This window comes from Piliocolobus tephrosceles, chromosome 4 (genome assembly GCF_002776525.5).
Source record: "Piliocolobus tephrosceles isolate RC106 chromosome 4, ASM277652v3, whole genome shotgun sequence".
Lineage (NCBI taxonomy): Eukaryota > Metazoa > Chordata > Mammalia > Primates > Cercopithecidae > Piliocolobus > Piliocolobus tephrosceles.
Window position 1 is genome coordinate 47919667 of NC_045437.1, and position 13117 is coordinate 47932783.

The 13117-nt window shown below is 36.1% G+C and overlaps 1 protein-coding gene across 5 annotated transcripts in view; it reads right to left on the minus strand.

Moving 5' to 3' along the window:
* Nucleotides 1-13117, minus strand: part of TNPO1 (transportin 1) — a 97399-nt gene that overhangs the window by 51323 nt on the left and 32959 nt on the right. For all 5 annotated transcript variants that reach the window (XM_023207960.1, XM_023207957.1, XM_023207958.1 and 2 more), the window contains exons 3-5: nucleotides 11073-11148; nucleotides 6502-6651; nucleotides 272-378 (exon numbers count right to left, since the gene is read on the minus strand). In XM_023207960.1, coding sequence (XP_023063728.1) covers nucleotides 272-378; nucleotides 6502-6651; nucleotides 11073-11148 — 333 coding nt within the window. The remainder of the gene's footprint in view (nucleotides 1-271; nucleotides 379-6501; nucleotides 6652-11072; nucleotides 11149-13117) is intronic.

The window sequence follows — 13117 nt, forward strand, 5'->3', positions numbered from 1 at the left end:
CATTACATATGTATACATTCAAGAATAATTTTATCACAGAAAAACAAGATACGTCCTTGTGTGAAATATAGTAAAAGAGGTTTATAATGTAACAGTTTTTATAGAAAAATAAATGATTTACAAATGTAATATAACACAAAGGTAACTTTAGGTTTCTAAGTTTTGAGAAGCTGTATGTTTCGGAGGAATTGTTTTCCCCAAAAGCTGTTAATACATAACATGACAAGAAAAATAGAAAAAACCCAATTATATATGAAACCAATATCCTTACCTCACAGGTATTGTAATCTTCAGAATCCAACAGGCTACAGAGTTTTGGTAAGAGGTCAGGCCAATTCTGCAATTCTCCCTTGGAGGCTATAGTTGTGATCAAAATACCTTGAACGAAAACACACTTCTTTAGGAAATCCAACAGCATTATGTTAGGTATTGCCATATGAGCAACTGTATACACAAACACATTTTATGTAAATAACATCTGGCCAGATGTGGTGGCTAATGCCTGTAATCCCAGCATTCTAGAAGGCCTAGGTGGGTAGATCTCTTGAGAACAGGAATTCCAGACCAGGCTGGGCAACACAGTGAAACCCTGTCTCTACTAAAAATACAAGAAAATCAGATGGGCATGATGATATGCACCTGTGATCCTAGCTATTCAGGAGGCTGAAGTGAGAGGATCACCTGAGTCAAGGAGGTCAAGGCTGCAGTGAGCCATGATTACCAGACCACACTCATGCCTGGGCAGAGTGAGATCGTCTCAAAAAAAATCAGTAACACTCACCGACGACACCCATATCACCATTGCATATCTTGTGGGAAAAAATCTCACAGAAACCAGATCTGTGTCTAATACTGTTTTTCAACATTTCACCCTTTAAGGGTTTTTGAGTTAAATTTACCAAGTATAAAACTGCAACTTCTTTTTCTGCCATAATATCAAGAATAGTTCCACCAATTAAAATTAATTCTAATGGCTGGGCATGGTGGTTCATGCCTGTAATCTCAGCACTTTGGGAGGCCGAGGTGGGTGGATCACATGAGGTTGGGAGTTCGAGACCAGCCTCATCAACATGGAGAAACCCCATCTCTACTAAAAATACAAAATTAGCCGGGCATGGTGGCGCATGCCCATAATGCCAGCTACTCAGGAGGCTGAGACAGGAGAATCGCTTGAAACCGGGAGGTGGAGGTTGCAGTGAGGCGAGATCACATCGTTGCACTCCAGTCTGGGTAACAAGAGTGAAACTCTGTCTCAAAAAAAAAAAAATAATAATAATAATAATAATTTTGATTTATCCATACAAAAGAGTAGAAAGAAAGTATACCAAAATGTTAGCAGTACTTAACACTGGGTGATGAACTTACGAGTCTGTTAGGTTCAAATAAAAGACACGTTAAGAGGCTAAAAATAGCTCCCTGACTTAATCTGGAACCAGAGACAAGGACCATGGTAGGAAAAACTTAAGTAGATAAGCATCACTTGAGAATAATCCTACATGTTTCACTGCTTACAACACTCTCCCTCATGTAGTATACTCCTAAGACAGTTCCCACTTACTGGATCAAGAATGAGTTGCCAGAGAGGCGATCTTGGAGGCTGGGTGGCCCAGGCTCACTGATCATGTTGTTCTGACTGAACAGATTATCTCAACTGTGTTGTGCAGCTGAGTTGTGATAGTCAATGAATTATGCAAATACACACAAATGTAAGGAAAGTTTTGTGTTAATACAAACACAAGGACAACAGAAAGGTTTTGTGTTAATATTTTTTTCTGCCTTAGTAAACATACTAGTGATATAATATGCTTAGTGATTATGGATCTTTCAGTGCCAGAAAAGTATAAACTCTGACAACAGGAAAATTATATGCATTCTAAGCTGCAAAATATGAGTGTGCAAAAAGGAAACTCTTCATAGGGTTATTTTGAAAACTCAACTGGATATATACAAAATGCCTGGCATCTAGTAAACACTCAATGACTATTACTAAACAGCAAATGTCACTGTGTATATAAATTTTCTACCTTTAGTTTTGAGAAGGTTACTCCCAATGATAAAGAACTAAAAAATAATCTAGAAAGTAAAGCTCCTGGCAAATTTACTCTTCACACACAAAAAAATTAAATTATATAGTAAGAATTAATGTACTGATAGCATTTTCAAGATATAGCCCTTACAATAAAATAGCCTTCCATTAAGATCCAAAAGCAGCAAGACCTGATCCTTCCTGCAAATTAGTCTTTCCTAAAGTCAAAATATAAAAGAACTAAGAGAATGAGAAAGATCTGAATCTGTCTAAAAGAAACCAAGCATGACTTTAAAAAGACTACAAACAAGCAATAAATCACAACAATTAAACCCAATCTACAACTTGGTACTAATGAACTGCTCACATTCATTACTTCTGTTAGCAGAACACTAAAGAATGTTGATGGACTAACAAACTTACCTGGACCCATAATCTCACCCACACATGAAAAAGCATCTAATACCTAGCATAGCTGCAAAAAGTGGGAAGTGACACATATTTCTCAGTATTTACAACAAATAGAGGAATGAAATCAGTGTGCTTGGCAACAACTATTAAAATCTTAAAATGTAAACACACTTTGACCCAATAATGCCACTTACACGAATTAATCCTACAGAAATTTACCTGTAAGTGTACAAACACATAAAAGAGAATATTCATTGAAATAATAAAATTACAAACAAACTATATACTCTCTAAACAAGAGAAACATCTTTACTTCATCTAATGAATTACCCAACAGTCATTAAGATGTGGTCCCTTCCAAACAGACTTCCTTGGTAAGATTCCCAACATGTATTGTTAAGGTTAATAAAAATTTTTAAAGCCAAAGCTGCAAGTCTATTTTTATAATCAGTAATCTTTTAATCAAGATATTTAAGTACTGTAAATATTATTAATAGGTGCTAAGAAATACAAAAATAACACATGGTCCTTGCCCTTAAGGAGCTCAGTCAGGCACTCCCTGACCCCAACATGTGACATGGTCTGGAGACATTTTTGGTTGTTACAACAGGGTATGTGGCTGCTACTGGTATCTAGTGGGTAGAGGTCAGGTGTGCTGACTAACATCCTGTAGCGCACAAAATAGCCCAACAACAAAGAATTATCCAGTCCAAAATGTTAAGTGCTGAGGTTGGAAAACTCGGGTCTAGAGGAACAGAGTCCTACATTAACTGATAATGTAGAGTCGGAGTACTTGCACGACTATACATACATCAAGAATTTTCTGCGAAGGTTAGTAATTGATGAAGAGTCTGCTGCCAATTCTTAGAAATGATTTTCAGAAACCCCAAAAAATTATTTCACTTACAAAATATGTTCCTGGAAGTGTTTTACATCTTTTTCTCATGTAAACTAAGATTAGGCAATTTAGGTGATTAAAAAAACAACCACCTTCCCAGATTTGTTGGAAAGCACCAATGTGTTTAAACAAACTCATCAATTTTCCTGAAGCAAAACAAACAAAACAACAAAATTATGAAATATTTTAGAGTGTGTGTGTGTTTTTTTTTTGAGACGGAGTCTTGCTCTGTAGCCCAGGCTGGAGAGCAGTGGCGTGATCTTGGCTCACTGCAAACTCCACCTCCCGGGTTCGTGCTATTCTCCTGTCTCAGCCTCCTGAGTAGCTGGGACTACAGATGCCCGCCACCATGCCCGGCTAATTTTTTGTATTTTTAGTAGAAACGGGGTATCACCGTGTCAGTCAGGATGGTCTCAATCTTCTGACCTTGTGATGCCCGCGCCTTGGCCTCCCAAAGTGCTGGGATTACAGGCGTGAGCCACCGCACCTGGCAATACTTTAGAGTCTTAATGCTGTGCCTCCAAAATAATTTCTCCCCTCTTTGGGAAGAATCTGTCAATCATACCTTTCACCACCTTCACTAATACATATCAAACAGTAGGGGTGGAAGGGGTGTGTGAAGGGAGGAGGGACAAAAATGAACTAATTTTTAGCTAACTTATTTCAAGCTCATAGCTGTTTTATCTAGTTAACATTACAGACTTTTTTAAATAGAAAATTTCACATACATACATAAAAATAGAAAAATACAATGAACTAAATGTATCCATTAATTAGCTTCAACAATCATTAATACATGGTCAATGTTGTTTCATCCATACTTCTACCCACAACCACCTTAACAGTCCTAATTGCTCTTTTATGAAATCCCAGACATCATGTCATTTGAAAATACACTGCAGTTATGTTTGAAGCTCCTTCATCTGTAGTAAAGCAACTAAATAAAAGCTGTTTCTACACTGAAAACTGCAATGGTCCCTCACAATTAGAATACTTAAATATCTACTTAACATAAACTAAAATGAAAGACCTTTCGTATTCTACTAATACACAGCAAGAAATAAAAATACCTACGTAAGTCAATTTCACCAATCTCCATTTTAAAATAAGTCAGATGATACCTAAGTGCTTAAATAATTCCCAAGATAAAGTCAGCTCCTAAACATGTTCAAAAACCTTATGGAAGGTAAAAGTACTCATTGGGAGATAAAACCCATTCTTCTCTCCCCAGTACTATTACTTCTAACCTTTCAAATTCAAAGACACAAAGTATTGTAGTTTGGAGCAGATGGCACTTAAAGATAGGTTTATAATGAAATACAGTTTAGGAAGAAACAATCTCATATCTAGTTTCTAAATCCTCTCCTTCCCTTTCAGCTGAGTTGCCAACTCTTAGAGGAAACCCACCTTCCCTCCAAATCCCATTCCACTTATGTATGGGGATTTCTCTCCTGGATCTGAAATGGAAAAGGCTGGCACACACTCACCATTCTTTTTAACAGTATCAAGAGTAGGTAAAGCCTTAAGGTACATAAGAGTATATTAATCTAGGGAGTCCTTTTTCTCAAACCACAAGTGTCCTCTACCCATCATTTAAAATCAGTGTCAATGATGGCACTGTTTAATACAAGAATATCTAGAGGGATGTCATAGAGCCAATGCTTTGTAAGTAAGAGATGAGTATTTTTCAAACCCACAAGACAAAATAGGAACTTCTTTTTTTTTTTTTTGAGACAGATTTTCGCTTGTCACCCAGGCTGGAGAACAATGGCGTGATCTCGGCTCACTGCAACCTCTACCTCCAGGGTTCAAGCGATTCCCCTGCCTCAGCCTCCCAAGTAGCTGGGATTACAGGCATGTGCCACCACACCCGGTTAATTTTTTTGTATTTTTAGTAGAGACAGGGTTTCACCATGTCAGGCTGGTCTCGAACTCCTGACCTCAGGTGATCCATCCGCCTCAGACTCCCAAAGTGCTGTGATTACAGGTGTGAGCCACCACGCCCAGCCAGGAACTCTTAATGAAAGCATCTGACTCATTTAACTGATTTTCATTTAACCAGCCTGGGTAGATTAACAGACGCTTTCCAGGTCCTTATAAAAGTTAGCTGTTTAAACCCATGGTATACTAAAGTCTGCCCATTAGTAAGCTCCTCTTCAGTAGGCTATTTATTACTGCTTCCATTGGTTAGTATATGGTGTTAACCAACAGCCAGTTGTGTGTGTTTCCAAATAGATTTATACGAGTTACTATAACTAAGCATGTTAATTCAGTATTACATAAGCTAACAGAAAGTTGTATTGCGCCTGAAAATAAGCTGAACGCTCTGAAAAGACTAAAATGTTGCTGCTGAATTAATGACAAGGCAAATACTTAAAAACAAGGGAGAAAATAGTAAAAATCTAGAATCCTATATACATTTAGGTTTTTCATAAACAATCAAAAAGTATTTCTTTACCTGTAAAAGTGAAACAAGAAATTACATCCTACGCATTACACTAGGCAGAAAATAAGAACTCCAAGCCAGGCACCATGGCTGAGACCTGTAATCTCAGGACTCTGGGAGGCTGAGGCAGGCGGATCACCTGAGGTCAGGAGTTCCAGACCAGTCTGGCCAACATGGTGAAACCCTGTCTCTACTAAAAAGTACAAAAATTAGCCGGGCATGGTAGCGGGTGCCTGTATTCACAGCTACTCGGGAGGCTGAGGCAGGAGAATTGCTTGAATCCAGGAGGCGGAGGTTGCAGTGAGTCAAGATTGTGCCACTGCATTCCAGCCTGGGCAACAGAGACTCTGCCTCAAATGCCCTCACCCCACAAAAAAACCACAAAAAACAAAACGAAACAAAACAAAAAACCAGAACTCCAATCTGCGCGCTCAAGAAAAAGTAGTGTCTGCAAATTAGTATCACTTGTTGATGCCCCATTTTAACCAACTCTGATTAAGCTAAGTTTAATTAGGCTCTCCTTTTATCCAGGGTCACTGGTTTCACTGGATGAGAGAGCTTTTACCATGATTACACCATTTCGAAAGCATTTAAGGCAATGAAAGTTTCCCCATCACAATTTAACATGAACCAATAAAAATTCCTAAGGAAATAATCTGTCATCTCTAAAAATGACCCAGTTACAAACAAAGTAAGCAAAACTGTTGTAATATAACTTACCAACAGTGGCTCTAATCAGAGGAGAAGAGTCACCAATATTATTTAAACATTCACTTTTAATAAAGTCTGTTACACCATTTGGGAAGTTCTGAAAGTGTGCTTTCACATTATTCTTCAAGATGAGACCACTCAATGATCTTGTGGGTTCATCTGTAATAAAACAGTAATAGTATTGAGTTTTGAAGTAGTCTTAATTTCAAAATGTGCCGATTAACAGTAGTTTTAAAAATATTTATATTCAAAAGTTGGCTGACATTCAAACTTGCTATAAACAGTTAAAATAATTATAACCGATTAACAAAAGATTAGTGTATGATTTATAGCTCAGGGTTTTTCAACCTTGACATACTGACAATTATTTGTTGCGGGGTGCTGTCCTGTTCATTTTAAGATGTTAAGTAGCATCATTAGCCACAGATACCAGCAGCACCCCTCCAAGTTGTGTTAACCAAAAATGTTTCCAGATAATGTCAAATGTCTTCTGGGGGTTAAAATTGCCCTTGGTTGAGAACCACTGATTTAGTTTGAGTTAATTTAGTTTACACAAATAGCCACTGTGCTCGAGCTTTATTGTTTCCTGACATAAATATCATTATAGGGCTGGAAGTATTAGTCATTAAAAACATCCTATTAAATTTTTTTTTTTTTTTAGGGCTGGGCGTGGTGGTTCATGCCTGTAATCCCAGCACTTTGGGAGGCCAAGAGTTCGAGACCAGTCTGGCCAACATGGTGAAACCCTGTATCTACTAAAAACCCAAAATTAGCCAGACATGGTGGTGTGTGTCTGTAATCCCAGCTACTTGGGAGGCGGAGGCAGGAGAATCATTTGATCTCAGAAGGCAGAGGCTGCAGGCAGAGAAGCCAAGATCATGCCACTGCACTCCAGCCTAGGCGACAGAGTGAGACTGTCTCAAAAACAACAAAAAATTTTTTTGAAATCATTTTCCTCCAGTGTCAAAAAATATAATATTGGAAAAATTAAATGGACAAAGAATATATAAGATCATCTTCATGTAACAAATATAACTGTTGTTAATTTATATCATGTTTTTCATTTGCCTCTGAACTTAAAAGCAAAAAAAAAAAAACTCCAAAAACATTGAAAGAGTTTCCTTAAAATAAGTTTAATCCAGATAGTATTTAGAAATTTTCAAAAAGCAACTTAATACTAGCAGAATATAACTGATGGCTTTACCAGTTGGCATCAACACCAACAATATTAGCAATAGTTAACATCTTCATTAAACACTGCTAAGTGCTTTCCAAATGGCACTGCACTTAATCCTTACAACTTCAGGAGGCAGGTATTATTCACTCCATTGCACAAGTGAAGAAACCTAAGAACTTTGAATCATTCTTCAGTATTACCCTCCTCTCAAAGGGCTATAAGATGAAGAGCTGGTGTGTTGAAGAGAATGTTACTTTAACACCATTGTTTTACCTGTCTTCTTAAAAAATAACATATCCCAAGCTTGTTCTAGTTAGTATGATGTTCCCAAACTCTGACTGGCACTGAAATCTTCAAGAGTGAAGCACATGCAGAGGCAAAAAGAGCATTTTTTCTGCATACAACTCCGCTCAGGTCATCACAGCACTATAAAACCTTGTATGTCATCATTTAAAAACTACTTTCCATTTTCAACTACAACCCATTCCAATGACTAATTTAAAAGGAAACAAAACATATTTTTAAATTCTCTTAAAAGTTAAAAATTGCCATGAAATAAATGAAGTCAGATATTTAACTTCTTCAAGCAATAAACTTGCCTTAAATTACCTGTTAATAATTCAGCCATGTAATTATTTTAAATGGCATGACTTTGTTTACAAGAAATATAGCATACTGTTTTTACCATAAAGGTTATAAGATGAAGAGTTTTAATAAATCACAAAATGAAGTGAAACAATTCAATATGAGAAGTATATACTCTCTTAAAATCCATTTTAAAAATTCAACGACTAATGATTTCCTTTGTTTTAAAAAAATTAAGACTATTTCAGTGGGCCCTCAATTTGTTCATTTGTAAAGTGAGAATTAGAGCAGCTGATCTGAGGGTTCTTACAGATCAAAAATTTTACTCTACAATTCAGTGGTAAGATTGCTAAACAAGCATTTTCATTTAAGATGTTACTTGTGTTGCTGCTTTAATATGAACGGCCATGATGCAAAGGTTTTTTTAAAACAGAAAACTACATGGAGCAAACTTGTGTCCCAATCTTCCCAGGGAAAAAAAATAAATGCATAAATGCAAGAAGAAATATCAAGTGTCATACCAACGTAAAACTACTGCATCCTTGGAGAAACTGCATAATGAACATAAACACATTTTAGGGTCAAGAAAATCTGAAACACATCCTTTCCAACATTTTATGGTTTTGTAATTAATGCTCTGTGGAAGCAATGGCTTCCAAACTCTCTTGCTACTACTGAACAAATTGTATGTTTGTGTTTTTTTTAAGTACTTCTGAAGTATCCCAGGCTGGAGCGCAGTTGCACAATCATAGCTCACTGCAGCCTTGACTTCCCCAGCTCAGGTGATCCTCCCACCTCAGCCTCCTGAGTAGCAGGACCACAGGTGTGTGCCACCATGCCAGCTAATTTTTTATAGAGATGGAGTTTCACCATTCACTATGTTCCTCATCTTGAACTCCTTGCCTGAAGCAATCTTCCTGCCTTGGCCTCTCAAAGTGCTGGGATTACAGGCGTGAGCCACCTTGCCTGGCCTGAAGTATCCTTATATCCCAAGAAAGAGCCACCTTGCCTGGCCTGAAGGAAGTATCCTTATATCATAAGAAAGCTTTACTCAAGAGTATAATATTGCAACAATCCTAATATTTGGCATGTAGGATGAGAACATGAGAGTGGACAGCTTAGTGAAAATAAATAAAAATTTCAAATAAAACAATTACAGATTTAAAAAATCCATTCATAAAATCTTAGTAAAGAAACAAACAGGTTGATCACAAACTGTGTCAGAAAAATTCCTATATTAAGAAGCAATGTATCACAAATATATTTATCAAACTAGGAATATTAATTGCTGAAAGAATTCGTTTCTTAAAACCTAGACTTAAGAGTTCTCGATTTTCTATTGTGTCCTTCATTCACAGATTAAAATCCCCCAAATTAACTACAAAATCAACTGAAAATAATTCAAAAGAAATTGCTGTGTATGAATTATGAAAATCTGAATACAGGATCAGTGAGATTTTTACTATACATTAACACCATTAACCTGTCAGAATTTGGAGCTAAAACTTTACAGATGGTCTGGTTGTCTAAAACTTGCTATTTCCCAATTCCAAGAGCAGGGATTTTATTAATTGCACCATAGCTTCTTAAACACTAATCACTGAATAGGGTACAGTGCTTTCATTTAGAGGCCAAACAGATGTTCAATAAATATTTAATTGACTTCTAGGTGTCCACAATGTTTCAGGAAGGGAATACCCAAATAATGCTACCAGAAACAACTCTCACTACAATGTAAGGTTCTGAGGGCAGTGAGTTTTGTCTGTTTTGTTCACTTTTCTCTCCTGAGCCTGCAAATTGCATGGCAAAGAGATGGTGCTCCATAAATATTTATGAAATAATGTCTAGTGGGATACATTATGTATTATCAGAAATAATCAAAAGACCATGTTATTTAATAATCAGACTACTCAGGCTTTAAACTGTCATAGAAATAATTTAAATTTAAAATTAAGAGTCATGAAAAAGTTTCGTGTATACTGTTAGAAGTTTCTTAAAAAGTTACAAAAGCCTACTTATGAATAGAATGATTCCACTTTTTGCTAAACAATTTTAAAATAGTATGTGGCCATATAAGAGCAGAGAAGGATAGAATTCAAGAGATCAACAATAATTATCTCTGGAAGATGTGATAATTTTTCATTTTGATTATATGACCTTACAATTTTTTTCTACAATAAACACACATATATTCAGTTATTAAATCCTACATTCAATCTTTGTATTACAACCTTTATTATATCCATCTATATGTATGGAAGCAAAACATTAGACTTTGCAACAAGTTTTTTATCTGCAAAGAATTAAGTAACTTATTATACAAACACCCAATTAAAAATGAATGCTGGCTGGGCACAGTGGCTCACACCTGTAATCCTAGCACTTTGGGAGACTGAGGAAGGCAAATCCCCTGAGGTCAGGAGTTCAAGGGTAGCCTGGCTAACAAGGCAAAACTCTGTCTCTACTAAAAATACAAAAAAATTAGCTGGATGTGGTGGCACATGCCTGCAATCCTGGCTACTAGGGAGGCTTAGGCATAACAATCGCTTGAAGCCAGGAGACAGATGATGATGTGGTGAGCCAAGATCATACCACTGCACTCCAGCCTGGGTGACAGAGTGAGACTGTCTGTATATATAAAAACAGGAATGCTTATTAAGCATGTAAATATTGAGTGGTATTAACTAAGACTGTTCATCCCACATCTATAAAGCACATGGTTACTACAAAATGAAATTATTTGAAACGAATAATTCTCAGTACACTTAAATAGGTCTTAAAGAAACTTTAAATAGTTATCAATGCAAATCCTACTTACCTTCAGATTTTAATTTTGTAAGAACAAAAATCAAGTAGTTGTTAAAGTCTGGATATTGATTAAGTTGTTCCAGTTTCTAGAACAAACAGTAGTTAAGGAAACTTGTCTGTGTAATCTCAGTGAGAAATTAAGCATTTTTAATCTAACAATCAAGGATCTCTTTGGTGATATTTTCAGTCCTGCATTTTTTTTTTTTTAACTAAAGCTAAGGATATCTTACCAAATCTATCAACATGCTATTTCAAAAACACACTGGTGCTTGCTAAACCTCTTAGGTGCTTTATGGCTGAAATGCATCAATTACATGCAATACAACGTAAGAAAGTGCCAGCTTCAGCATGCTCAATACAGCAAAAACTATTCAAAAAAATTCTTAGATTTCAACTTCAAACCACTCTAAACAGAAAGGCATTTAAGCATAAAATGACAAAAATAAAAGCATTCCAAGTGAAAACAAGTCTCTCAGAGTTAAAGATTTACAGAATTTAACTTTACAGAAAGTTAATTTACAGAAATTAACTTTATAGAATAACTTAAAAAAAAAAAACTTTTCAGACTCATTTGTTCTTTAGAATCCAAAAAGATAAGGTGCCATTTATGCACCAGGTTATATATCTTAACATAAGGTCAGCATTATGAGATTATTGCACTACAGCTGTACAATTATTCCCCTCATCCCCAAGATTTAACATTTCCAGTGACACCAACTTGCAGGTATGTCATCGCTATCAGGAGGCAGCTGTGACAAAATCCTCTATTACATCTTTCTTCAAGCCCTGACTCCCAACCCCTAACTAATATGCTTCCCAATTGTGTTTTACTACACAGAAAGATTAAAATGTTTTTTACCCAACAAACCTAAACTTCTGATTAAATCCATGAATCAAACTTCAGCAACTTTATTAGCTATTTATTATATACTTGAATACCCTCAATGTTTAGGGGTCAGAATGTAAACGAACCAACAACATAGTCTCTAGTAAAATTCCAAGGTGTAACCACTTTCTCCAACCAAGACAGTAATTCTTGTTTCAGTGAATGGCCAAGACTAACAGCATGCTGATATGCCGATGAATTTTTCAAAACTATTTCCTGATAAGGTTTACCTTCTTACAACTTGAGCTACATCTCTTTATCCTATTATAGTGGTCTTTCAAAAAGTACTCAAAAGCCTATACAAAACAATAATTAAACATATTACCTTCTTAGGAGAGACAAAATAAGGTACTCTGAAACAGCAGTAGTATATATTTTTAGCTGAAGTAGTTTTCCTCTCACAGCAACAGAAAGTTGTTCTTTCTCAGAGGACATGTTAAGTTACAGGTACACAGAAGAAACTGTAATTGACTACCAGCCCAAGCACAGTACTGAGCATCTGACGTGCCTAATAAATGTAGACTAAAACAAGAAATTATGATATACGGTGCCACAGAATAACTACAATGCAGGATTGGGCTTAGCTAACTTAAGAAGGTAGTAATTGTATCATATAATACCTGTAATTAATCAACTATCAATTTCTATCATCCCTAGAACCATGACAACACAAATTAAGACTAAGCCATAGCAGGGTTTACAAGACACAAACGGCAATACACTCAGAAACTGTTCTTTCCTCAGTACTAGAAGTATCCAAACAAAATGGCTTTAAAAAATCCAAGCAGATCTAAATCATTATCCCTTCCACTTTTAAACGGGAAGTATTATATTAACCAAGAACGTACGTACTAATTTTGTTATCTATTGAAGGTTTTAAGTTACGGCAATGCAGTATTTCTGCGAAACCCTCGGGTAAATAACTTCATCTTTACAGATGTTTTGAATATAAATAAACTCAAGCACGAAGAGCTTACTTACCAAACTCCATATTAAGTAACTTTGCTGCTTATTGACAATAAAAATCAAGAGGCTTTTCTGCAAAAAACAGTAGACTTAACTAACTTCTTTAGGCCTAAAAGATCGGGGGTTAAAATATTATTCATGATATAATGAGTGAATGTTTCCTTTACTGGATCCATTAAGAGCTCTCCATTTGAGCACAGTTT